Below are 27,396 nucleotides of genomic sequence, written 5' to 3' on the forward strand. Positions count from 1 at the left end.
GGAAATAATTTCAAGCATTCCCCCCCCCCCTGAAAAATTCTTCTCAAATAGCATTAATTTTATTCAAAGGCATTTACAACATGCTGCTATTTGACAATTATAGGACTGTGAATTATTCACACTTGTATAAGAATAATTTATATGAAATCCAGGGCACAAAGCCTTGAAACTGCAACCTTTTAGTGGTTTTGCTGGTAATGTGCTAATATTTCAACTTTGATTTCAAGTGAATACTTCTCAGTGGTGGTGGAGTAATGCCTCCCCACTCCCAATCCACCATGAATCTTGCCACTCTTCCCTTCTCTGATCTCTCCCCTCCCTCTTGAAACAAGCATATTTTTGTGCCATAGTACGAGAAAGGAGAAGTTAATGGCAGACAGAATATGGTCAGAAGGTGCATGATACAATACTACCTTGCTGAACCTGAGCAAGTGTGGGCATTGATACTCCAGCTAGGAAGCCTGTGTACATTGCTTCGAGTTATATGGAAGAAGGGCGGGGTGTAAACAAAACATTTCAGCTGCTGCAATGCAAAGCTGGACCGCTCTTTATTTTCACTGTTGCCTTGCAGTTGAAAAGAGGCAAAAAAGCATCTTGAGCTTGCACAAGCATCTCCTAAGTTTGCAGCCAGTGGCTTTGGGAATATACATACACCTTGCTGCAGCAGTGGTGGATTTTGGGCTCTCAAATTTCAGCAGCACCCTGTGCAACACTAAAATTCTGCGCCCCACCTCTCACACTCTGTTCTACATCATTGTTGTGGCACCCATGTAGCCAAACCAGTTGAAGTACCCTAAACCCACCTCTGGCTGCAATGTAAGTAGGTTCTCAAATATAGCCTTGGAAGTGATGAAGTTTTTTCCTCTCAAAGAGCAAATGAAACAATAACAGCCATTCTCAAATTTAAATGTTTATTGCAGGGAAGAGAAAGCCTGCTTGAGACAAATTAAAAGAATGAAAAACACATTTGTGGCCCCATCCACTCGGGGGGTGGGGGTCCTGAAACACTGAAACTCAAAACAGGGAAGTTGGTTTTGGTCTCCTTAACAATCGTTGCCCCGGAATCATTTCATTTTCTAGGCCCGAGGAGGACAAACCCTGTAGAAGACTCACCTCTTAAGAGTCTCCTTGCAGTTTCACCAAGTACAAATGGACATAACTGCACAGAAGCAGCTGCTTTTCTGTTGGAGCCTGTGTAGTCCAACTAGTACGACTACCTTACAAGGAGAGGCAGGCTTTTCAGAGCATCTGGACCAGCCTTGTATTCCCCCCCCCCAGCATGTAGAGACAATGAAGCAGAGGGTGTGGTTCTACCCACAAATCAATTAAGATGCACTCAGGGTCATTGGGGCAACTGTCTAGTCCAAAGGGATAGGGAAATTAAAAACTTTTAACAAGGGAGGTAGTTGAATGTGACACACAGTTATGGCAGGAAATGAACTACTGATGTAAGCTTTGCTTCTGAACCTGGCCTCATAAGACAATCCAAGTGTAACGCTCGTTGTCGGCAAGGAATTTCAAGGAGCAGCCTGTAGGGGGAAGGAGGAAGACATGAAATTAGTCACACACTGATCTGGGCCAGGCAATCCACAAAAGGCCATCAGTGTTCCAAGAATACACCACATTACAATTTAGGAAGGAGGCACAGGAATAAGCTGAAACTTAAAGCTAGCCCTGAGCAACAGCAAGGGTGAGAATGAGTCCTTCCGTGTCCTAGAAAAGACATGTTGTCCTCCTGAGAGGCACAGAAACCAGCAGCTGGCTCCCTGGTTTGAAGTAGGCTTCCTGCCTCAACATTAACCAGTCAACTACGGTATCACCACTATGCCTTGAGGAAGGCACCCAGGGGCCTCCTAGAAAGTGCTGAGTTACCTTTATGAAGGGCCTCGTTAGTCATCCTGTTGACATAACGACCACTGCTCTCTGGCACCAGCCATTTCATTACCATGTCCACACAGCTTTTCCGGTAGGAGCTCCACACACTGCCACTAAGGGAAGAAAGATGGGGCTCTATCAGCATCCACAATCTGCAAACAGGTCTCCAACAAAGTACTAAGGAAGAAATCACAGTTTCTTTCCCCATCTTGGTATCATTAATCCACAACAGACTGAGGCTTCGTGAAATGTCTACTCATTTGCAACTATAAACTCCCTTCAGCTGTGGGAACGGTTTTAGGTGAAACAGTATGGGTACAGGTGATAGTTGGCTTTAGCAAGCTCCTTAATTATTTTATTTATTTATAAAAATATAGACTATTTCACAAAAAATAACAGATTACAACAAAAAATACAGGGGGTGGAACTGTACTAAATACAGGCCCATACATTGCATAGCCAATTAAAAATAAATGGATGCAGTTCTACATGAAGAATTTGTGTGTGTTCAAAATACGTTTTGGTGCGTTGTTCATAATACTGAATATATCGGGCAACTGGTAACTAGTCAACTAGAACCAGCTGTCTGAGATGGATTTCCCTTATGGCACATCACACAATGTCTTACCTGGTCTGCCCTTTGACTTCTGTGAGGTCTCCCACACTGACTGTGACAAAGATGCCAGTGTTCAGATCCCATGCAACTTTGAGACTAGTGTGATATGTCTTTGGCCTGTGAAAACCAGAAAAGGGCAATCTAGACAAGCAGCTGTGTACACTAGAAAGCAACATCCTCTTTCCAACGACATACCTTGTAAATTACTCCAAGATTAATCTCAGCAACTGATGGACCTCCGCCAGCCTATGCCCAGCTATTGGCTCCAGGAAGAGAGCTTAGATACTCAGAACCACAGCTGAAAGTAATTTGCTCTCAATATATATCCTCCGCAGATGCTATTTTCACATACTAGTTATTGCCAAGTATTTGCCCAAGTACTAAGATTGGGATTTTGCATCTGATTTCATTACCTGAGAGTAAATACTGGAAAATATTTGCTAGCTGGGTGGTTTTGACTATTTGACAAATGACATTAATGTTACTATTTGCAGTATTGGGCAATATTTTGACAAATCATGAGACCACATTTGTAAAAATTTCATTAAAATCTGATTTCTCCCCCCCCCCAACACACACACAAAATGAGGGTTCTGCAAAAAATTCACTTAGCTCCACCCAAATTAAGACCAAAATGCAAAAGTGAGCTGACAAAACAGGTGAAGTGTATGACTTTTAAGCCCTATATATTAATGTTTAGTCTGCTTCCTTCTACTCTAGTAAATCACTCCAAAATATTTCTCCCCCTACCAAAGGTCCTTCTGTGTCAAAATCCTAACATGACAGAAATTCAAAGAGAGAAGATATTCAGAGGCCCAAGGTGGGTCTGACAGAGACTCACCTGAGCTGCCCCTCTTCATCAGGAGAAGGAAAGGCTAGGAGCAGGAGTCCGATATTGATAATAACTTGGTTGGTTTCTGGACACACCTAGGAAGGCAAAGTTGACAGCTGGTAAAAGCAAACTACCTGAACTGCACCGTACTTATATCGGGACCAGTAAGTCAGAATTGCTGGCCCAACACCTTTCAGAATATGTACACAACTTTTGGGGACAGGCATTTGTTCTAGTGCCTTATGTTTTTATAGAGTTCTGCTATCTAACTATTGCTTTAAATCAGCAACGGGGTGAGCTTCAACATCACACCAAGGCAATGGTTCCATCAATGCAAGCATTTTAGCTTGCCAGATGGAACAATTCTACTTCTCCCCCTGTGTGCACATTCCCTGGTCAACACAACACACACACTCTTAATTCCTTGGCTAGGCATAACCCAAGCCACACAGGCTCAAGAAGCTGTGAGATACCATGGGAGAAGGATTTCTCCCACCCCTTTCAATCCTCCCCTGGGGCAGTCTTGGGACTGTGTTGCAGAGTACCACTTCCAATCTGGTGGATATGTCTCCCAAGAAATGAGAGGTAAATAGCAGTAGCAAGCTTTGCACCTTATAATGAGACACTAGGGAGACAATTGGCCATCTCTGTCTTTAAAAAAAGGAAGGTTCCATATCAGCCACCTTTGGTGAGGTAGAAAAGAAGGTCTCCCGCTACCCCTTATTAGTGAAGGCTCCCATACAAATTAGGTATCATGCCTGAAAGCAGAATGGGACTCTCAAAGGCCCTTTTGAGTTGGAAAATCAAACAGGTGATGACATCTGCTGGCACTGAATATAATTCACATGTACTAGCCTAAATTACTAAGGCCACAGCATTTTAAGTATGCCTTGGCACTATTGGCCAACATGGTCAATGGCAAGCATAGTGAGAGTTCTGGTTTTCAAACAATGGTGCAACTGTGTTTCAGTCTCCCCTTCAGTCACAACTAACCAGAAAATTAAAGAAAGGATAGGAGTGGGGCTTGCTAGAGGGTATTAAACAGGTAGGTCAATTGCCAAGGGCTCTTGTAGTGTAGCAATACAGTAAATGCCAACTAGACATGCATTGGCTATTTATGTTGATATCTCTCTCACTTTAGCTTCAAAAGGATTCGATGTAGCTATCAAAAATTAATAAAAGAGACAACAAATAAAGCCCTTCCTTGGAAATAAAGTCCAGAGATCAATGGCTGCAAGGATGCAACATAGTTCCTCAATGACCCAAACTGCACCCAAATGGGGCACCGTTGGTGCGGTAATACACCCAACATTGTCTTACCTCCAAAATGACGATGTCGTAGTCACTGAAGGAGCAAAACTGCTTGGACCATGAGGCATCGTTCCGGATCACCTCATTAATGACATACTCAAAATCTAAAGTCAGTTGCTCCACTGTTAAGTATTGGCCCTGGAAAGGCAAAGAAAGATGCAGCTTTAGGAAAGGGGAAGCATTTGCATCGCCAGCCCTGCACCAGAGCCACCTTGAGACAATTCTAAATTCTCAAACATTTACAGCATAAAAACTTACAATGTGCAAAACCCAACTGTGAATCTAAAACAACTTTAATCCTAACAAAGCTTGGGAGGGAAAGTCAAAATGGCAGAGAGCACCTTCCAGAGACTCCTTTGAGGTGGAACCTGCTGCCCCCCTCTGGTATCAAAACAGCTCCCTTTTATCGCTGGAGGGTAGTGGATAGATGCAATCTCTGTAAGTGACCTCATGTTGCAGATGATGGATGAGCAGTTGGTGCAAGTGAGCCAAGATGAAGGCTGCCAACTTTCTACTAGTGAGTTCTGTAGGCCAGGTGCATCAACACTAACAGAGCAGCATTTCGGTAGCAGAAAGCTCAGTAACTGTCATAGGATGACGGCAGAAGACTAGAAACACCACCAGTTAGAGGACATTTTGTAACCAAATATATTACTCTTCAGTTGAGGGGGAAAGCTGATTCTACTCCTCTAATAATCCTTTAAGCCAGCATCATATATTATGAGCATGTGCCTGCTGCTAAGCTCCCTGCTCCCTGAGGTGGCTCTATGGCACAGCTGTAATATATTGCAAAAGCCAGCCATGTGTAGCAAATCCATGTGGAAGCACCCCTTAGGGTGGCGTATTGCTGGTGTGATGGACTTCCTAGACCGTCTGGCCCATCAGTATGATCTACATGATTAAAAACGAGAAAGTTCAGCTCTCTAGGGACTGTATCATTGCAGAACGTAGGTGGGGGAAATCACGTTTGAAAGTTCCCCAATGTCAAAATGCCCAGCCTGGGGACAATTAGCACATTAGGAAGGATTCTGAACTAGCTTCCTCCACGACTTTCTAGTTTTTCCATATGCAGAGAGCTGGTACATACATAATTGTCATTCAATCACTTGCTCATTCCTCCATGTGCTCAAGTTTTTGGGATGCAGTCTCCAGAGGACTACACCAGATACCTTTCTGAATGAGTTTCAGCTTTCAGTTTAAAATTTTTGGGAGGTGAACAGATCTGTATTGAAGGCTCTGGAACAGACCCACTGAAATAAATGGACATGACTAACTTGGATCAATGAACTTCAACGAGTCTCTTCTTAATAGAACTAGCACGGAATACAACCCTCTAGTTGCAAAACTACACTTCTTTCTGGTTATATGAAGTAATCAGTATACACTTCTGTTTAGGAAATAAGTGGGAAGGAGAAACCTGCTTGAGTTTAAATTAACTCCTCTCAGTGACTTTAGGTCACCTTGTTAATAGAAATAAATCAAGATGGTTCAGTTTAAGTGAACCAATCACAAGTCTAGGCTAGCTGCAAATCCAGTTTCTCTAATGATGCTGGGACCAGAACCACCCTCACCTGACAGACAGCCTTCTCTTTCAGCAGCTTCAAATTTCTTCCTTGCAGGTCTGTCACAACAAATGGCAAGGAGATCTTATCATCCTCATATTCTGAAAGTAAACACAATATGAGACGAAGGAGAGGGTAATCTCACACAGTCAAAAGAAACAGATGCCAAGATGAAGCACCTGTCCAAGCAGCTCAAATTTAGGGAGAATGAAAGAGAAAGAGAGAGGGAGGGAGGAAGGAAGAGACAGTGCGCACATCAGGGACCAAAAGAATCTTTGCTCCTGGAACAGGATGCTTCAAAAGGAAATTTTCATCTTTCCAACAATGCAAGGCTGAGGCTGCTTTTCCCAGTCTCAGCTTTGCATTGATGGAAATATTTTAAAAATTCCTTTCCCCCTCCTCTCCCCATTATATTAGCCTTCTTCACATTTTACAAGTATAAATAAATTTCTACTCTGTTTGGAGACTGCCCTATCAGTAGTGTGCCATACAGGTGGAAGTATGCAAAAATGAAAAGATAAGAAATTATTTCATGTGCTGTGAGGTGGGCAAGACTGAGAGGCAGCAATGTGCAAAACCACCAGGCCAGATTTGTGACCTGAAAGGCAATTGAAACCCATGTTTCCTCATACTGGTCCAATTACAGCAGCAAGGCACCAAGGCTCAACATTTGCTTCTAAGGGTGGATTCACAGTGTCTTCCCCAGACTTTTTGTAGTCTAAAACTGAATCTGCTTCAACAGTCACTAAAGCATGATATTCTTAATCTCCAGGGTCATGGATTTGAGCAAACAATGCGGCTGGACTATATGACCCATGTGGTCCCTTCCAACTCTACAGATTGTACAGATTCGTGGAAAGTGGATGATTCACAGAGGCACAACCACCCAAGAGGAAAATATAAGGCATACTTAGTGTCTTAACACACAAATGCTTTTAAATGTGGGCAGCGGCAAGGGCATGTACACAACTCCCACGTCCAATTTCCTCATACATGTAGCACATCCTCCTTTAGTTTGCAATCGTCCTCATGCTGCATGGGGTGGTCTGCAGGGGGCTTCTATGTTACTTCACCTGAGTGGGAGAAGAGCCTTCCACATGACTGGTGACCCTGATAGAGCAGGTTCCCAACACTGCAAGGCGATTCACTCGAGTTCAAGCAAAATGAGTACAGCCCCCCTGCAGACTCCTCCCACCTCAACATGGGGCAAGTTGAGGACTGAGCATGCAGAATGACGCACACGGGGACACTGCAGCAGGGCCCACATGCACACCCCTGCCCACAGATGCATGTCAAATGTTTTGAACATTTGCCAAGTCTACAATTTCAGACATGAGGTCTACATTTTCCATGGCTGGAGATCTGTCACCACAGCCAACTCAAGCACAAAGCCAAGAGACCTAACATAATCATGCGGCTTGGGACCCTCGTATCTACGGGACCGCCTCTCCTGGTATGCCCCACGGAGGACTTTAAGGTCCACAAACAACAATCTTCTGGAGATCCCGAGCCATAAGGTGGCTAGATTGGCCTCTACTAGGGCCAGGGCTTTTTCAGTATTGGCCCCAACTTGGTTGGACACTCTTTCACAGGAGACCAGGGCCCTGCGGGATTTGTCATCTTTCCACAGGGCCAGCAAGACAGAGCTGTTCCGCCTGGCCTTTGGGTTGGACTTAGTCTGACCCCTGCGTTTTTCCTCCCTCATGGCTTGTATTTGACTACTCAAAATGAGGCTGCATTTTAAATTTTAATACTGTATTTTAATCTGTATTTTAATTAATTGCTTTTTATGTTTTATTGTAATTTTATTGGTGTGAGCCGCCCTGAGCCCGGTTCTGACTGGGGAGAGCAGGGCATAAATAAAATTTTATTTATTATTATTATTATTATTATTATTATTATTATTATTATTATGTTTCATTTGCCAAACCCTGCCACGGAGCAGCCTACTTACCGTAAGGTTTTCCTTGCATTGTGTTCCCAACATCCCCCATTCTGTTTGGTTCAGAGCAGGGATGGGGAACCTCAGGCCCAGGGACAAAATGCTGCTATCCAGGCCTCTCTATCTGGCCCTCAGAACTTTCCCCAGGGTACATCCCCCTCCACAGGCCATACCCCCTCACTGCCCCTGCTTTGCACCAGACGTGTTTCTGCATGGCTAGAGAGGCAGAGAGAGCGTGCGATGAATATGTACAGAAACTAGCCTACGGTAAGGAGGTAAAATGAATCATTATTCTGCCTATATTTGCCTCTGGCCCCACCAACCTCTGGCATATTTGTCTCGGAAGATTCCCCAGAAAGGAACACAATCCTTGGGCTGAAATAGGTTTCCCATTCGAGGGACCCAAACAATGCACATAGGAAAACCAAGCAATCATGGTGAAGTGCAGCATCCTAGTTTTGCCAGAAAGATGAGTTGTTGAACCTTGCAAACCTAAATCACTCCAAGGGCATAAAATGAAGCAATAATGGAACCGTCATTCAAAATGACTCAATGGATGGTAGGGCACCTAGTTTTCTGGCTAAGCATGTATCTGAAGAAGTGTGCATGCACACGAAAGCTCATACCAAAATAAAAACTTAGTTGGTCTTTAAGGTGCTACTGAAGGAATTTTTTTATCATGTTTCAAAATACATGCATGCAGAAGACATGTCTGTCCCCTATTCATACTTTATGCAGACCTTCAGACTCTCAGTGAATGAATTCAGATGAACACCCTTTATCCACCACTGGGGTGGGGAGAAGTGAGCAGGATGTCAGTGGTCAGTGCTGTGCTCAGCTCTTTGGTCCTCCCTATGACCAATAAGTTTTGCAAGATGTATACACCAGCACCTCTGCCTAACTTACATAGATCACATAATTCAGCTTTCCTTGGCAGTTTGATTTTCCTTTTCTTGCAGAGTACACACATTCCTTCCTTTATGCATCTGTAAACATACTGCTTAACACCGAGGTAGGATTAGGAAAATATCCCAAGGAAAAAACCCTACATGCACACTCAGTATTCTCTTGTTGAAGTCGCATATTAATTATCAAATTTCTGTCAAATCCATTGCCCTTAAAGTGAAAATAAAAATTAGCCTCTTATACATGGACTTACTTCTCAAGAGTTTCAACAGCCACTTGCTATGATTATAAACAAGTCACAATTAGTTCTATCAGCTACTATACTAGTAGAATTGGCATTACAAGGCCCATTCAGCCTAGGGCAACTAGGCTCCATGCCTCAACATAGTTCCACCTCACTGTTTCACATTAATAGGAGACATGGAAACCTTTAAGTCCCTGTGTTGTATACAGTATTTCCAGAAGAGAAGAGCAAAAATCTCTCATGCAGTCCCACTGCCAGGCCTGCCCCAAACTGTTGTTTGAGTGTTCAGAGGGAGCCCATGAGATCAGGGGCAACACAAGAAGAAAACTGCTGCTCGTAGCTGTATACAACGGGGACAGCATGGGAAACATTCCCAAGGCTGAAGAAAAAGGCTTTTCCTTGTACATATAGGAAGTCAACCAATAGCATGGGCCTGACACACTATGCCTTCTAGGGAAGAGGATGCCTATCGAGAACCAGCACAACTGCAGGCTTTGTTACTGAGCCTCTTTGATCGTGCCTGCAGATCCAGATGCCAGAGGTTCAAAACCCTGTCACCTGCTCCTTCCCCAAAACACCATGCTTTGTTTTAAAGGGACACTTACCAACTTCTGCCTCAGAAGAATCACTGGGCTCCATAACATAACGCAGTTTAGTATAGTTCACGTAGCCTGGCTCTGTTGGCTGGTTTTCCAGTTCAGCACTGGCAGTGGGTGAATCTTTGGGAGATCCATCCACATCAGAGATGCTGTCTTTCCCAGGAGATGTGGAGCTACAAGTGCCACTGCCATGCAAGCAAGACCCCAATCTCTTCCCTAGATCCCAAGAGGCTGAACTGCCCTGGCCAAGGGCCCCATCAGAGTCAAGAAGGCACTGAAGCCCACTGCCTGCCTCCTCTTCCATCAGGGCAGTGCCTTTAGCTTCCTTGGCTCTCCGGAAGATGTCCGCAACAAACTCCTTTGCCATAGCTACAGCAGGGGAGACATGGTTTCCTGTGTCCTGCGGAGGCACGGCAAGGGGCTGCTGCAGTGCAGCTCCATCCTGACAGTAACAGTTATCTCTTTCTAGCCCTTCTTCCAAGCCCGCAGGGCACTGTGAGATGAGAGCTGTGTGGCTGACTTCAACAGGAGACCAGGGCTGACGACTCCTATCATAAAGAATTTGGCAAAAGTTGCTGTCATCTGAAAGAAGGTAGCGAAGGAAAGTTAGAAAATGCTGAATAGACTGCAATTTCTGCACCCAATGTGCCATCGTTTTCAATCACCAGCAAAACAGTATGACTTCAAGGTAATCAGATATCAATAACTGATTAAAATCTTAGGTTCTGTTCCCTTTGGAAGGGGTAAGATGCAGTGATAAAATGTTTAAGGGGCACGGGAAAGTGTTGTTGCACTCAGGTTCTGCAATCAGGCTTCCAATGGGCTTCTGGATGGCCACTCTGAGAACAGTGACGGATTAGATGGGCCATTGGCTTGACCCAGCAGACTCTTCTTATGTTTTTCTGCATGTTTTTTATATCAAAGCTCTCCTTGCTTCCCACAGGCTGGCTGGACTTCAGCCTGTCTACAAGCCTACCTCTTTTTCAAGCAGAATTCACATCTATGACAACGACTGGTTTAGTTCAGAAATGGGGCATATACATATTGCATAAACATGTATACATAAACTACTGTATATATGTATATGGTTTTAATTATAATCATTATTTAAAATATCACTTTTTGGTTTTTAGTGATTCTTGTTTTTAATCTGTAAGCTGCCTTGAGTTCTGACAGGGGAAAGGGAGGGGGGGTATAAATAAATATATAATAAGAATAATAGTAAGCATTGGAGTTTTAATCCCTGGCACCTCCATATAAGGATTTGCAAGATAGATTAGTACTGGGAAAGATGGACCAAAGATGGAAGTGTCAATTGGGCAGTTCCTTATTGCAGCAGCACAGTCTTTCTAAAATTTAGTTTAGCGTGACAAATACTTCCCACCCCAAGATGGACAAATGTTGATAGAACCTTTCATTTTTAATGACTGAGGTCACCACGGTGCATTGTGGGCAAGTAGCTCCAATATCCAAGAATTTGGTCAGTTGCCTGCCCTGGATGGGGTTGCACTCCCCCTGAAGGAGCAGTTTCGCAATTTGGGAGTGATTCTGGATCCAGCTCTGTGGCTGGAGGCTCAGGTAGCATCTGAGGCTAGAAGTGCTTTTTCCCAACTGCAGCTAATTCAACAGCTACGGCCTTTCCTGAACCAGGAAAGTGTTGCCACAGTAGTTCATGCATTTGTTAGTTCAAGACTGGATTAATGCAATGCGCTCTACATGAGGCTTCTCTCATGCTTGATCCAGAAGCTGTAGTTAGTGCAGAATGCTGCAACACAATGAAGGTCATGTCAGCATAAAACACCTGTGCTCAGAGGTCTGCACTGGTTGCCTGCTCATTACTAGGCCAAGTTTCTATTAGTATAGAAAGCCTTTAACAACTTGGGTCTAGTTTACCTACGAGATCACCTTGCCCCATGTGCCCACTCGACCACTTCGACTGGTGAAACTGGCACTACTACAGGTGCCACATAATACCTCTTCTGCATTTGTAAGAACTTGATCATTTACTGTGGCACCTATACTTTGGAATGCCTTGCCTATTGATATGAAGCAGGCGCCTTTTACTGTAGTCTTTTCAGCGCCTGCTAAAAACATTCTTGTTCAGACAAGGCTACCCAGATGCTTAGAAAGTTCAGGTTATGCTAAAGTATGGTTGTAACTTTTTCTTGATTTTATTGTTTTACCTTTCTGCTTTGAGGGTTTTTAAAATATATAATCAAGCAGTGTATAAACTTTATGAAATAAATAAAATAATATTCCAAGAGCCTATTCCTCTCACCTTCATTAGCCCTTCCAGTCCACCCTTTCCTATACTTTCTCAGAACCAGAAGGCAAAACAGAGATCAGTGAAAAGGCTTTATCTGCGATAGCAGTATCTCTTTCACCATCCCAAGAAAGACTTGTCCAGCACTGACTTTGTTATCTATCCAGTGCCAGATAGGCCTTTTTTCATTTGCTCAGGCTTTTCAGATTTTTGTCTTAAAACTGTATAAGCTTAGAGCCAAGAGGGTAAAAACAATGTTCTGTCATTTTGTATTTTAAAACATCAATGCCTTTTTATTATTTTGTTCGCCATACTAAAAATCCTTGGGGTTCAAAGAAAAGTAAGTTCACCTCAGTTTGAATTAGATTTTTAGGACTGAAGAATTCTTTTTGATACATAAAAGTGGAAGCACTTCAATTTATTGCAATGGGGAATCTTCTCAGTGTTCCAAATGAAAGGAAGCTTCAACATACGAATGTTTTAACTGGGCAGTCCCAGTTCTAAAAAGCAACAGAGGCATGCAACACTTGAGGTTGAACATCTCAAAGCTCACCTTGCACAGACTCTCATCCAGAGGCTGAGAAGTGACACACAAACTTCCCCATACTCTTACCTGATGTGTGCACAGAAACAGCACAAGCTACCAGAGAATAGCTGGTATTAAGCAGCACCACTTGGTCCTTCTTAAGCTGGAATGCTGGCTGGAATGTGGGGAAAGGGTACACCACCTGGTACTTGGTGTGCAGCATGAACCCATGCTGCAAACATTTGGCGTTTGGATCACCTAGGGAGCATGTACAAAGGATCATCAGCACCAACTTAGGGCAAGCTCTGAACATGGGGGAAAGTAAATAGTTGATTTCTGAATTTCTAGAGCAGAACAGAAAGAATTTGAAACTATATCCTGAGCCTTGGAATTGGGGTGGCTCTAAAACTAAACAAGTTCTTTATGGCTATAAACAAAAGTTCAATGGCCATAAATTTTCAATGTTTCACATTTATTAGTGGTTTCATAAAAAGGAACTTTTGGTGACTGCCACATTTTAATAACTAGAAATGCATGCAATATGAAATTTTTTAAGGAAAATTACATTGAGCAGAAGTATTCCTTCTAATGATGTGAATCCTGTCATTTCCCCACATTGGATTACAGGTGCAATTATTACTGCTTTAGCTACCCTACTAAACGTTTCAATCAGTCCTTCCAAGACTCTTAATTTAGGGCACTTTGCCAGCAATAGGCCACTCACCTGGATGTGCAAAGGCCATGTCCCTGCAGCTGGGACAGTGCACAAGAGGAGGCATAGCAACTGTACTAATGTAGATATCCCGATGGTTTTCATCACTCATCATCATGTTCATGAGCAGGCCATTGGTTGAACGGGTACTATCAGGAGAGAAGGGGCAATTTTCAGAGGAGGAAATTCATGTATCCTTCCATCCATCTTTTGTTCAAGCTCAGAAGTGACCACACTGAATGACAGCAGTGCCCCAGCATCACAACCAGGAGATTTTCCCTGCTCTATCTTTTTCAAATAATATTAATTTTCAAACATTTTAACACAAAAAGCAAGAATAAAACATAATCAAAAAACAAAAACATGTCAACTTGACATTGTGGACTTCCTCGATTCCCCCCACACTGGGTCCATTTATTAAATCTAAATTAAGCATTTTTCCTTTATCATCTTAAATCATTCTAACACAATTTTTCCATTATTTCCCTACCAATTCTAATCTACTCAAAGAAGAAAAAAAACATTGACTATCCTCAACCTATAATTCATTAATTAATCCAAATCTAACTTTATTTTCCCATCCATCTCTACTTCTTCCTTTAGCCTCACAATTTATACCCCAAAATTTTCCATACATTCAAATATTATTTCTTATATCATAATAACTTTTAACACATTTATCTAATTCTACCCCCCTTCCCCTGGACTCTGGACCTCCCAGATGTATCAACCAGCTCCATAAAACATTCCAGTTTCGGACCATCTTAGTCGATCAGAAAATAACCCATTGTTACTCCTCACCCTATTCCCACTCCTTCGCCACCTGTCCACCACTCTCCCTTCTTTCTCCCCTGCTGCCCCCCCCCCATTTTCTAACTGTAGCACAGTACCATCCAGCTATGTTTTCACTTTCCAGCCCTATCTCAATTTCCCCCCAGTTAAGCTCAGGCCCTCCCTCTCTCACTGGGAGGACATTATTCCATACTGGTTCTTCTTTGAGGACTCCTTGATTCAAACATAAGTCTTGTTCCCCCTCTCCCACTGGGGGAACAGTATTCCATACATCTTCCTCCTCTTTTTTAAGTTCAGTTATATTGTCCAGGACTGCATCCTGCTTCGGTTAATTCTCTACTAAGACCAATCCACCTTCACTTTCCACAGAGTTCTGTCTTATTTTGTGAATCTCTATATTGTTCTGTTGCAATTCATCTCTCACGTCCAAAATCAGTTCCAGGAGTTTTTGATAATCCACAATGTCTAAAGAGCCAGATGATGTTGTGTCTACTGACATCCTGTTTGTCTCAAAATCCATGGGAGCTGCACAGATTACAATGCAGGAAGTGGCGCTGTTCATATATCCAAACCTCAGAAACAAAGTTTACGTCCGATCTGGTTCTCAACATTTTTAATTCTTGTTCATATTTTTAAAATATTGTGTCCATTTCTGAAAAGAGCATTATCAAACTTCTTGTACACAGCCTTATATTTGCTCTCTCTTCAAAGTTAAGAGTTCTCAGCCTCAAAGAGGTAAACAAATTCCTTCCTACTGTGATGTCATAATGGCGGCTGGCTGACCCCTCCAGGGACCCAACTCCAGTTCCCGGGGGGCTTCCCCCAGTCCAAATTTTAAAAATTTACAGGGATTTTAATGTTATCAATCCTTCTCCCCTTTACCCTGCCTCAGGGGGGAGGTTTTAAGACCAATCCTTGGAAGTTATTAAAGTCCTGTCAAACTCTCCGGCTGCAGGCAAGTTAACTGTGTCACCGTTCTCTCAATGGGGGAGAACGACTTCCTGTTTAGATCTCCTCCTGTGGCCAATTCTTTTCAATTGAATTTTTTAAAAATTCTTTCTGTTACTCACGGTGTCGAATGTCTTTCAAATCCTTTTTTTTTAAAAAAATCCACTGCTCTCCGCTGCCGGCTCAGAACTTCGCTCTGTGAGGGTAGCAGTAGACCCGAAAATGGTGCCCGCGACTGCAACTCCGCTCTGACTCGGAGCTCTCAAGGAGAGCTTGCTGGTGAGCAGAGGAGTCACATTTGGGCGCAGCCGAGCTCTCATGCCCCCAGAAAGCTCAATCTGGGGTTCTTTTGGGGGGCTGCGTTGCTCTCCCCCTCCCTCACAGCGCCAGGAACCTCTGAGCTCGAGGATTCCTCGCCGATCAGCGCTGGCGGTAGACCGGAAGTCTGAGACTTTCCCTGCTCTATCTGAGGTTTCCAGGGATGGCACCAGCAATTTTTTACATGAAAAGAATGTGCTCCACCACTAAGCTATGATCCTTCTCCATAGTCACACTAACTCATTCAACAGCAAAGGAACAGCCTCTTAAACTGAATTCTTGCTAGCATCTGTTTTATCTGCAGCTCAAAGCTCTACTTAGAACAACATGGAAGTAAGAGAGCCTTGGTTCAGGAAAGGTAATAATGTCCTGACAAACTCTGGAACTGACACAACCCTTTTGCTTGATTCAATTAATCAAAGTAAGGGGGCCACGTCAGTTAGTTAAATAATTTGTAAAGACACCAACACCTTTCCTAATTTTTAGCATTCCTTAAGAGGCAGAATATAATAAGCAGTAATCCAGAATGCCTCAAGAAAGTATAATGAGTTCCTGATTCTCATGGAAATGTGGGAAGTTCAACTGGCAGATATCACACTCAATCTCAAAAGCGAGTTTCATTGAAAGAAACATACTTGAAACCAAAAACGATGACCTTGGAGGAGTCACTGGGCCATTCACATACAGTCAAGTAGAGGTCACTGTAGATTTCTTCATCTTGGAACAATCGAACCTGACGTACCTAAGGGGCAGCAAGACACTTGGTAAAATTTCAGAAACCCCACTTGGGCCTTAGAAAAGAGACTTAGCAATAGATGACCCCATGAAAAAAGGAGGATACACTTAAAACCTGTACTGTATCCAACAAATTAGTCCCATTAGTACCCAACCAATTAATGGTTTAGAGCTGTACAGTATTAATTCATGGAGGAAGCAATAAGCACTTTCTGTGATTAAACCTTAGTTCAAATGGGTTTTCTAGATTTGTGAGGATTGCTATTTTATATTCATAATTAATCCAGACTTAACATCGATTGACGCAGCACACCAGCCTTGCCAAATTTGGTGCATTTCATAAGAACATAAGAGCTCTGCAGAACAGGAGGCCCATCTATTCTCAGTGGCCAACCACATGCTTTGGAGCAACTCCCATCATCCCTGACCACTGGCCACACAGGCTGGGGATGACAGCAATTATAGTCCAAAATACATGGAGGGCACCAGGTTCGGATGCCTGTAGTAAGCCATGACAGGCCCAAGCATAAACCAATGTGAAGCCGGTTAATAATACCCTCTAAAAGTTAAAGTACTGGTTTGCTTTTAGTAGAGGTTTCTTTGTCTAAATTTGTAACCCCTATTAATCAGAACCTGTATTTGTGTACAGCAGTTCACTAATATTAATTCCCTTTGATTCAAAAAGATTCACCTTGGCCTGGTTCACACATCATGTTAAGCCATGGGGTTGGTTGGTTGGAAGCAAACTAAAAACTGTAAGTTGTCCCACAGATGATCAGACTCTGGCTTGCTTTTTGAAAACTTGCTTTGTTTCCCACCCCCATTCTACTCTTCACTGCCAGCTTGATCCTGTTACAGTGGAACCTCGGTTTATGAACACCTCGGTTTATGAATTTTCGGTTTATGAACGCCGCGGACCCATCTGGAATGGATTAATTCACTTTCCATTACTTTTAATGGGAAAGTTCGCTTCAGTTTATGAACGCTTCAGTTTATGAACAGACTTCCGGAACCAATTACACCCATGTTTCAGTTTATGAACGCTTCAGTTTAAGTACTTCACGGACCCGTCTGGAACGGATTAATCCACTTTCCATTACTTTCAATGGAAAAGTTCGCTTCAGTTTATGAACGGTTACTCCGCGGACCGTCTGGAACGGATTAATCCACTTTCCATTACTTTCAATGGGAAAGTTCGCTTCAGTTTATGAACGCTTCAGTTTATGAACAGACTTCCGGAACCAATTGTGTTCATAAACCGAGGTACCACTGTAGTACCTTTGTGGTACCCTAGTACCGGTACTAGCATCACCTCAGGATGTCACCAGCCTCCTTACCATTGGTCACCTAAGTGAACAAGGTGGCAGTGAGATCTACTCAAAAGTTAATCAGCTCATCTCTGTGGCACCCAAGCCATACTGGCTTCCCACTCTTACTTGTAAAGGGAGATCTGTCCTCTGAAGCTGATAAGCTCCCTTCATCCTTTCCTTCCATCACTCCACTGTGAAAGGAATTTTCCCCCAGAAGACTTTAGCCTCCACTTCACCCCACCTCCCCACAGAATTCTTCGGGAAATTCTTTGTTTAGTTTAGTCCTTTCAGAAAGCCAACCAGGTAACCATACTGCCTTTCTCTTTGCACCTCAACTGCACTCTTTTTGCCAATGGAGACGTTTTGATTAATAATCAAATTTATTGATTACAAAATCAGAATAGACAAAAGCAAGCAAACGTCCATACAATTTAATACAAAAAGTGTGGAGAGGGGAGTAAAGGTAGTGTCAGAATGGGGCATGAGTTCAAAGGCTACTGGTGTTGTAAGCAAAGATGTACAGCAAAAATCAGTATTAGCCTGAATCATGAGGAAAATGAGGGCAATGGTCCCAAATGAACTTAAATTAACATTACTGCAACACCAGGGTCTTCTACATTCATGTTTTCATGCAATTTCTAGGGCAAGATTCAACTAACCTCTTGCATTAGCAGGAGGCAGTACAAGGATTTTTGCTGGTGCACTGGGAATTTGAGCCCCTCTTCTCCCCCCCCCCCAATGCCATCTCCAAATCTGCTCCAGAGGGTTGAGGGAACCCCTGGAATAGATTTAGGGGTACGTGGAGGGGAGGAAAGTAGTAGGGAGCAAAGTCCAAATACATTTTATGCCAAAAATGGTCAAAGCAGGCTTCCAAGGGTGTCGGAGAGATGCTCTACCAGCCAGGTAACAAAAAATCTATTCACCACTAGAAGCTCTGCTAGTCGTGCAGAAGCAATGGTGCCAAAGTAATCAGCTTTATCTGCCTTTGATGCTACATGGAGAGCATTAATGCACTCTCACTTGTGTTCTGTCAGATTCAGAGATTTACATCACCTATGCTCTACTGTCAGCCCTCCTGAAGCAACAGGAGCATCAGACAGAAAATTCTTCAGAGCATTCAGGAATCCATCAAATTCCATAAGTCTCCATAGACAGACTATCTCAATGCCCTCACCACTAATAGAGTGGAGTAGTTGCATTCAACCCAAATCTACCCAGGATACAACCCATCCATGACAACCAACTCACAACGGAGTATTACCAATCTGTTCTGTGGCAATTCCCAGGTCAAGGGTATATCTGGCATCATGGGCTGGGCTAATGATGTATTGGGCAAATGATGCAACCCCATGATTGTCCTGGAAACCATAAAGTCCAAGCTAGCCCATCTGAGGCAGCCTCAGCATGAGGAATGAAGTCAGCCCAACTGATTAATGCTTCTGGGCTTCTCATAGAACCTGGTTGGCCACTGTGAGAACAGAACACTGAACTGGATGGGCTTTTGATCTAACCTAGCAGGGCTATTATGCTCTTAAGTTTATCTTCACAACTATAATTGGTCTAGGTTGATAAGAGAATACATGTGCTCCAGGAGTGCACATAGGTTTTGTGATCAGCACAAAAAATGGCATCCACTACCCCATAAAAAACGTCTCTTGCCAAAAACAGATTACTAACACTTGTTTTTGTATGTAAAAATTATCTGCAAACTCTGTTTGCCAGATTGATAAATTGCAGCTTTTAGATGGTTGGGTATCAAGAAGCAATCTGTATACCTGTGATAAGCAAGTACTGCAAGTATGTAAGGGCAAATATATTATTCTACATTGGCTTCAACAGATGTGTTAATCCTTCCTAGCAAACTGTCAGACAGGACACAAATACACATGAGAACTAAAGTTCACACGCTTTGCAAATCAGTGTCACAAATACAGAGCACCATGCTCAGAGGCGCCAGGTTCCCCCCAAGATTGGGGGGGGGGAGGGTGTCATACAACATCACACACATCTCACGACATTGCGCAGCCTTCTGCTAGGCTACACCAGCCCCCACAGCATGGAGGGGCTGGGCCCCGAAGACATCTTGCCACCTAGAGTTGGCATGTCTGACCCAGCTATTTGATGGGATCCAATTTCAATTATGGCTCAAAGATCATACTTCTTCCTGTTGCCAAGCCGAAACTCTCCCTGAATCCTGATTTCCCACTACCTGAAGTTTTCCAAGTGCCTTCCACAGTGTTCCACCAATAACAAGGCAAGTTGTGCTTAATTCTGAGGACCAAGCTAATCCCCCTAATTCACAACAAGGGGGAGATCTCAATTCCATACCCATCATATGCCGCTTGAACCATACCATTTTTAGTTTGCTGTGGACATTGAACTCCCACCAATAGAGATGGTAGATATAGAAGGAGAAATCATCATCACCACTGCTGCTGGTGTAGGACAAGACGTATCTCCCACACTTAGAGAAGCCAAGGAAAATGTGCCTGCAAAGAAAAATGCCAAATTAAGACTATCAGGTCCATGTATAGAAAGATCACCCATGCAGTTAGGGAAGAGCCAGCACAATGACAGTTCATCACAGAATGAGGGACATAGTCTTACCTTGCACTCAAGAAATGTTCATCAACAATGCTCTTCAAGGATACACAAACTCTTGGTGGTAGCTTACGGAAGAGGCGAGGTGAGAGCTGTCCACTGATCTGCAAGGGGTATCAAAGAAGGTTCTCTTAAAGATCTCAAGGCCATATCTAATGTATAAAGTACCACAAATGGTCAAAAGGGGGGAACGGGCCACATCAGTTACATGGGGCTTAATCAGCAGCAGAAGCATCTGGTGCCATCTTTGTGGTCCTGACAAGTCACTGATTCTTGGCACAAATCAACTGCAAACCTTACAGCACAGATGAGCCATACCTCTAGTTGCACATGAATATCACTGCCCCACTCAAGAATCAAGATGACACAAATGAATAGGAATGGACTTAAAAGTGGCCAACTTTTCACTTACACGCTTTGCTCTGGTGTTAAAGGCACAAGGAGTGATAGCAGGTGCCAATGACCCAACAGCTGGCTTGCACTTAACATTAAACTATGGTTTAGTGTTAAATGCATAAACTAGAATGAGACTCACACTCTTCTCTTCCTTCTCCTTAGCAGATGTAAGGAGGACAGAGCTAACACTTTGTTTCATTTCAAAGAACTCTGGGTTACATTATACAGTCATACCTTGGGCCTTGGTTGACGAACGCCTTGTGAGTCGAACGTTTTGGCTCCTGAACCCCGCAAACCCGGAAATTAATGTTCTGGTTTGCGAACATTCTTAGGAACCCAAACATCCGATGCAGCTTCTGAACATCTTGGAAGTCAAACGGACTTCCAGAACGGATTCCATTCAACTTCTGAGGTACAGCTGTATATGATCCAAACATTGTGGTTGAAAGAAGCCACCTTTTTAATCATAACCCATGGTTTGAAAATGGCTTGTTTATTTTAGAAAAGGGGGTGGGGAACTAAATTGAAGAAAAAGTAATGTGGCTTCACACAGCACAATATGGCTTTACAGAAGACAGCAGCAACAGCAATAGATTACTTTTATAAGTAATTTTACATGCCCCCAGAGAACAGGTCTGACCAAATGCTTTTAGTGACAATAAAAAGGAACCTCTGTGTACAGATGTAATATACATCTGATTAACAGGTGCTGAGGAAAACCTCCTGTTAACCATTATCTATATGCCCTGCCTGAAAGTTTTCCAGGAGCATCTGACTGCTGGATTAGAAGGATTTTGGTTCAATCTAGCAAAGAAATTATATTCTTTATTAGAAGGCTCCCCAAAAGACTGGCATAGCAAAGGACAATAAAGCTTTGAAGTACTTCATCCAACAAGCCACAACATAAAAGATTAATAATGAATTATTTCTGCAGAAAACGAAAAATGGCTGGGAACAGATGATCTGTCCTCGGCTGTCCACTAACTGTGAATCTGAATGCTACTGGTCTCTGCAACTCACAAACAATATAAACCCCCTCTATTATATTAATTTTACATCCTCTTCAATTTTATGTTCCTTCCATCACAATACTATTTCACATTCTCTCAATATGCTTGCTCTTTCCCTACACATGTGTCTGTAGATTACAACATCTTTGTCTTACCCAGAACCACACAACCAGTGTTAGAAACTGAGATATGAAAGCTAGGAACAAAAGGGCACCTTAAACCAAGGTTATAGGAATGCCTAAGCATGCTTTTTTATAACAAGAATACAAAGCTGAAAATCAATTGAACTGCAGCTAAAATATTATGTTAATTTTTCACATGGTAGTCCTTCCTCCGCCCACCCTCCTAATATTCTTAAGAGTGTCTCTTCTCTGGTCTTCAGAGAGTAGCTGGAAGTGAGGAGGCAAAAAAAAGGTCCTCCTTTCCTTCTACTCTGCAGTTTTAATCTGAAATCTTAGGTGCAGAGCTCAGGAGCTGCTCGTGCTAATGAAATTCCCTGTCGCAAAATGCGCCTAGAATGGGAGTTTCGAACATTGCACACAACCCAACGAGGTAAATCAGACAGACAGAAGAACAACTAGCCAAAGGTCACATGATTAGCTTGATGGTAAAGCAGGCGTTTGAACATATGCCTCTCTTGTACTAGCCTAATCCAACACAGCCAGAAATACCTCCATACACCATTTACCTCCTCCTAACTACCGTGTTTCCCCTTTTTTAAGACGTAGTCATAAAGTAAGCCATGGCAGCATTTTTAAGCTTTTGCGAAAGATAAGACATACCCCGAAAATAAGACATACTTCCATGCCGTGTATGAAAACTAACACCCTCCTTATGGCCACTACTGGCAGTAAGATGTTGCTGAATTAGACTGAGATCCTATGTAAGTGACTAGATTTTGGATTTTAAAAGCGAGACCGCCGAGCGCCCCAGCCAGCCAGCGGGACCCAGTCAGCCAGGGGGGCCTGGGAAGCGGCTGCTGTTGTAGTGGTGAGCGCGCGGAGCGCCCGGCTGAGGAGAACTGCCGCCCGGAACCGGCTGCTGCGGAGCGGAGCGCTCCGCAGCGCCGAGCGCTCAGAGCGCCCAGCAGCACCGGGCGGAGCGCCGAAGCCAGCGGCCTCGCCTCCGCCCAGCTGAGGAGACCTCCCGCCCTGCCGCCCGGAACGGCTGCTGTAGAGCGGAGCGCTCCGCAGCGCCGAGCGCTCAGAGCGCCCAGCAGCACCGGGCGGAGCGCCGAAGCCAGCGGCCCCGCCTCCGCCCAGCTGAGGAGACCTCCCACCCTGCCGCCCGGAACGGCTGCTGCAGAGCGGAGCGCTCCGCAGCGCCGAGCGCTCAGCAGCACCGGGTGGAGCACCGGAGGCAGTGGCCGGCCGGCCGGCAGGAACCAGCTGCTGGAGCGCGCAGAGCGCTCAGCAGCTCAGAGCACCCGGCAGCGCCAGACAGAGCGCCGGAGCCAGCGGTCTTGCCTCTGCCTGGCCAAGGAGGCTTGCTGTCCCGCTGCCCAGAACCAGCTGCTGGAGCGCGCGGAGCACTCAGCAGCTCAGAGCACCCAGCAGAGCCCTCGTCCCTTTCTTCTGAAATCTTTGTGCATACATTGTATTGTTCTAATACATACAACAGCCTTGTCAGGTAGGACAGAGCTCAGCAACGCTGCGCGTAGTGCCCAGCAGCACCCCGAGCCAGCGGCCTGGCCCAGCCGAGGAGACCATAAGACACCCCACCAAAAATAAGCCACCCTGTGTTTTTTTAAGGAAAAAAAGTTATAAGACGGTGTCTTAAAAAAGGGGAAACACGGTATCTACTTTCATAGATAATCTTTTAGCAGAAGAATTCTTAATGTTTTCATCACACACACAAAGCTATTCATTTATTTCAACTATTTATATTCCACCTTACATACAAATCTGTCAAGATGGCTTAAAAGTAACATTAAACTGCATTTTTATAAATGAATGAATGAAGACCACAACATAACAATGTATAAAAGTAATCAGGATCTTTCCCACAGGGCAGTTACTGGTAAAAAGGCCTTAATGGGTAGGGATGGCCAGCTGTGAGGTGCTCCTTGCATGCATCCTCTCTACTGGACTTGCTTCCACTGGAACAGTTGATAGCAGATGGGCCTGTGGAGTGAAGGGTAGTGAGAAGTCCAGCAAGAGCAGACTCTTTTGGTTTTGGTATTATTATTAGCTGCATGTGTTTCCCACTCTTCCTTAAAGCAACATTCCACCGCCATCTTTCACAAACTCCTTGCACACCCCCAACCACAGGCAGCAGCTCATTCCCTCATCCTACTCCTCACCAGCCTCCCTAGTGCCACACAATCTTCTCCAGCCTGTGACTGCACTTCCATCACAGTCTGCCATTCACTCTCCCGGTACACTTGTTTCTCCTCAGGATACACACACCCATACCTACAGTATTAACAATTCTGAAGGGGTGTCTGTATTGGTTTGTTGCAGAAGAAAAGGCTAAAACTTGGTTTATGTGGGCATTAGCTTTCAAGGATTTCAATACCCAATGCACAACTATGTGCAAGGTGTTTTACATGGTTATAACCTACCATATAATCCCATCCATTTATCTTACAGATTCTTTTTTTAAAATAAAAAAAATCTAATTTGTATGCCCAAATCCAATTCATAACCTCAAACATACACACCTTCCCCAATTTACATTGAACGAAGGCCTTCTTGGTGGTGGCTCCTCCCAGATAACTTTGGAACTCCCTCCCTGGAGAAGTGAAGACTGGCTCCCTCCTAGCATGTGTTCTTTTTGTTTTTATGTTCCGTTTATGATGTTACTCTTGAAAACCATAAAAAACATATTTTATTTTTAAATTAGCTCCCTCCATATTGTCCTTCTGCCATTTTTAATGAGGGGGTTGCTACTGTGATTGTTGTTTTCATCTGTATGTTTAGACTAAACGTGTGTATATGTGTGTGTGTACACACACATATATACTTGTAGTTTTTATTCTACTGGTGTTTAATTGCTTTTTTATTATTATTCCCTATGTTCCCAGCCGAGTCCCTGTCAGGGAAAAGGGTGGGTTGTATATATAAATAGATATATTATAATAGTAATGGTAACAGTAGTTGTAGTAGCAGTAGTCATGCAACTAAAAACATTATTGTTTAGACAAGCCTGCCAATGAAAGCTGAGGTAATTTTAATCTGCTTTAGCATTTTAACTTTTGCATGTTTTAAAGTAGGGTTGTGAGGTCGTCGTCCCCCCGACATTCATGTTTTATCTTCCTGTAAACTGCTCTGATGAGTGGTTTTTTTGGGGGGGTGGGGAGCAATCAACCAAGCGGTGTGTACATTTTATTTAATAAATAAATAAACATACAGCACAGTATAGACATTTCCTGCCTTCAGCGCGGAAGGTCTCGGCCGTGGCACCAACACAGACACACACACCCCGCCCGGCCGCCTTTCTTTCCGCCCCTCCCCGCACCCCTTAAGATCTCCTCCATCCCCGCGGGGTCTTTTCCCCATCTCGACCCCACTGCTTCCCACACGCCGCCCGTCCCTCGCCTTCCACCTCCGCCGCTCAGGGCCAGGCCCCGCCGCTTTCCTCACCTTGACGCGCTCGAGCTGCCTCACCACATGCTCCCGCCTCCCGCCGCGCCCGGACTCCGCCGAGCCCCGCTTGCCTCCTGACGCGCCGCCGCCCCGCTCCGATTCGAGCTCGGCGCCATTTTCCTCCTCCTCGCCACCGCCGCCAGAGCAGCAGCAGCAGCAGCAGCAACCTCTCTCTCTCCCCCTCCCAACGAGCGCCCCTATCGGAGCCCCGCCCATCGCTTTCTCCTCATTGGCCAGCCTCGAGCGCGAGGAGTCGCCGCTCGCCGCGGCGCTCTGGGATTCTGATGCGCTCCTCTCTCGCTCTCCATTTCTCGCTCTCCATTGGCAGCCGCTGCTGCCGATCATCCCCGCTGCCTGCCCCCACCAGAGCGAAATCCTGCACCCGCGCGTGCTGAGCTCTCAGCGGCTTGCGATTGGTGGTGCCGCTTTTCAGTCTGGGAAATAGCTTTCAGTTGCCGCCGAAGAGAAACGATGCGTGCCTTAATGCCCCGCCTTAACTGGGTTCTCAGTCCCGCCCCTAACATAGAGGAAGCCGATAGGGCAAAATAAAAACGTGTGTGTTGCCGTGGCAACTAGGCTTCGGCCTGCAGTCCTGTCAAGCGAGGACCACAGGGAGCGAGAGGGAGCCTTCCTTACCTAGGCAGGAGTTGATAGAAAGTTGGTTGGACAGTGTTCTCGAAGCTACGAACATGAGTTTGACCAAACTGCGGGAGGCAGTGCAAGACAGGAGTGCCTGGCGTGCTCTGGTCCATGGGGTCATGAAGAGTCGGACATGACTAAACGACTAAACAACAACAACAACAACATATTTTATTCCAATATTCTTTTATATTTTGGCAGGACCACCACATATGGAAGTATGTACCTTCCTCCTTCTTGCACCTCCAGCACCTCGGGCTTATTCCCCCATACATTTTAGCCAGCTTACATGGCATTAAATGCCAGCGGTATATCATTTTCATACAATTCTCCCATAAATTATAACATGCTGTAAATTTTAGATCTTCAACCCATAATCTCTCCCGTTGTTCCATGCCGATGTTATGCCCAAATTGGGTTTTGCTGTAGATGAGAATGAGAATGACTAACTTCTATGGAGAAACTGTGTGTTCATTCGACACTGTGTGTATGAGTGCATGTATGACATGATGTCTGACAGAGAATTTGTGCAGCTGGAAAACCTGCTTTTAAAACCCCCTGAAGGGATGCTAAAAAAAGAATTCGAGGAGCACATTGCTAAACAAAAACATGAAGAAGACCAACAACAGAAATTCATTTAAGTATATTCGTAGCAGGAGGTTGGCTAGGGCAGGGTGTTGGACTTTTAGATGACAGCAGAGTAAAAGGTGTGCTAAAGAATTTTTTTTTTTGCTGCATCTGTCTTCACAGCAGAAGATATAGGGCAGATTCCTGGGCCTTAACTTTCACAAGAAGGGAGTCTGAGGAATTGAGGCAAATAGTAGTGACAAGAAAGAGATGAAGTTCTAGGGCTTCTTGATACAGTAAAATAAAAACTGACAAATCACTGGGTTTGGATGGCTCTTCTAGCAAAAATTCCTTGTCCCTAAGAAAACTATACAGTGAACCCACAACTTGAGCTCAATTTACTTACACCATTGCAACCTTACGTGGGGTGGAGGGGAATCCTTTATAATAAAGTGCAAGTGTATCTGCGTCCAGTCCCTGTGTCCGCGCTACTGCGCATGTGCCCCATGGACACAGGGATTGGACGCAGAGACTTGACGCACACACACACACGCATGCTCTCCCCACCCCTCTGCCTACCGTTTCCCTCACAGTCCTCAGAAGAATTGCGGCCTTCTCCTGGGTGCCCGCTGGCCAGCTGGGCTCAGCGGAGCGCCCCGACGAAGCGGCGGCCGTGGGAGGGGCCAGCCGGCCCCCCCACGCGCCGCCGCTGCCGAAAAAGGCCGAATGTTCTAGCGCCCGTTTAGTAAACGGGCTGAATGACACTAGTAAATAAATAAATGGAGAGCGGATAAACCATTTATATGTCCTCCCCCATGTGTGCACCCAGTACGTTTTCCTTGCTTACTGGGCTCTGAGAAGGTCATGGGATGGCCCTGGGAAGCTTCCAGAGCCCCTTTACCACCATTCCAAAGCTGGGTAAGTGAGGCAGGAGAACCCTGGGAAGCTCCCAGGGCACTCCCATGACATTCTCAGAGCTCGGGAAGCAGCCCTCCATCTTAGAGAGCCAGTGTGGTGTAGTGGTTAAGAGTGGTAGACTCAAAATCTGGGGAACCGGGTTCGTGTCTCCGCTCCTCCACATGCAGCTGCTGGGTGACCTTGGGCT

At 44.5% G+C, this 27,396-nt stretch overlaps 1 protein-coding gene across 2 annotated transcripts; it reads right to left on the bottom strand.

Moving 5' to 3' along the window:
• Positions 1-894: 894 nt before the first annotated feature.
• Positions 895-25,445, bottom strand: DCAF15 (DDB1 and CUL4 associated factor 15). Of its 2 annotated transcripts, XM_035097442.2 has the most exons (14): positions 25,083-25,214; positions 23,516-23,621; positions 20,099-20,196; positions 19,845-19,980; positions 16,082-16,188; positions 13,401-13,537; positions 12,764-12,934; positions 9,894-10,469; positions 6,206-6,297; positions 4,644-4,772; positions 3,333-3,418; positions 2,504-2,608; positions 1,873-1,988; positions 895-1,529 (listed from the first exon to the last, which is right to left on the bottom strand). In XM_035097442.2, exons 2-14 carry the CDS (start codon positions 23,567-23,569, stop codon positions 1,474-1,476), a joined length of 1,863 nt encoding a protein of 620 aa, XP_034953333.2. In that variant the 5' UTR covers positions 23,570-23,621; positions 25,083-25,214; the 3' UTR covers positions 895-1,473. The 2 variants fall into 2 exon arrangements, with proteins under 2 accessions (XP_034953333.2, XP_034953332.2); XM_035097441.2 differs by lacking the exon at positions 23,516-23,621 and having other exon boundaries at positions 25,083-25,445.
• Positions 25,446-27,396: the final 1,951 nt, after the last annotated feature.

The sequence above is a fragment of the Zootoca vivipara genome, chromosome 16 (genome assembly GCF_963506605.1).
Source record: "Zootoca vivipara chromosome 16, rZooViv1.1, whole genome shotgun sequence".
NCBI lineage: Eukaryota > Metazoa > Chordata > Lepidosauria > Squamata > Lacertidae > Zootoca > Zootoca vivipara.